The sequence below is a fragment of the Penaeus monodon genome, chromosome 27 (assembly GCF_015228065.2).
Source record: "Penaeus monodon isolate SGIC_2016 chromosome 27, NSTDA_Pmon_1, whole genome shotgun sequence".
Lineage (NCBI taxonomy): Eukaryota > Metazoa > Arthropoda > Malacostraca > Decapoda > Penaeidae > Penaeus > Penaeus monodon.
In genome coordinates, this window is record NC_051412.1 from 35,854,285 (window position 1) to 35,854,848 (window position 564).

The window sequence follows — 564 nt, forward strand, 5'->3', positions numbered from 1 at the left end:
GTGTTTCCATGTAAATGTTTACATACATACATCCACAGATAACGCAAGTATACATTATCAGATACAACCTAGGCTATATACCTAAGATAAGGGTTTATTCACACGCGCTATTTAAAACCATACCTCTTTTTTATCAGCTGCTTTCTGTTCAGCATTTACCATATGAGGCGTACCATCTTCAGGAACTTTTATTTCATCAGAAAGCTTGTAAACCAGAAGTGTTTTGAAGTAAAAGCTAAATTCACATCACTAGCACTCGCTATAAGCAATTTATCATCATTTCACTATTGAAGACATTAAACCCAATTTGTTAAGCACCACAATAAATGTCTGGCAAAATGGTAGTAAATTTATGCAAAACTGTCTACAGGAGAATTACCAGACTTCATAGGCTTTTCTACTTTTTCTGCTGTTAGGTGTTTCTATATTCTAGGCATCAAAGTTTTTCCAATACTTTAAAGACTAATATTCCCCCCCCCCCCCTAATAACAGTAGCTGTAATGGAATGGGACAAAGATCACTTGAGATTTGTCATGTCATGTCCAAATAAAACTAAAGCCCTTA

The 564-nt window shown here is 35.1% G+C and overlaps 1 protein-coding gene across 11 annotated transcripts in view; it reads right to left on the reverse strand.

Annotated features, from left to right (window-relative positions):
* The window catches only part of LOC119590818 (nectin-3-like protein), a 27,674-nt gene that overhangs the window by 2,741 nt on the left and 24,369 nt on the right, over window positions 1-564 (reverse strand). The window contains exon 14 of one of the 11 annotated variants that reach the window (XM_037939559.1): window positions 97-204. The exons of the other annotated variants lie outside the window; for them this stretch is intronic. Within the exon in view, the coding sequence (XP_037795487.1) occupies window positions 112-204 (93 nt within the window). The 3' untranslated portion in view covers window positions 97-111. Of the gene's footprint in view, window positions 1-96; window positions 205-564 lie in introns of those variants that run through there. 11 annotated transcript variants of the gene reach the window in all.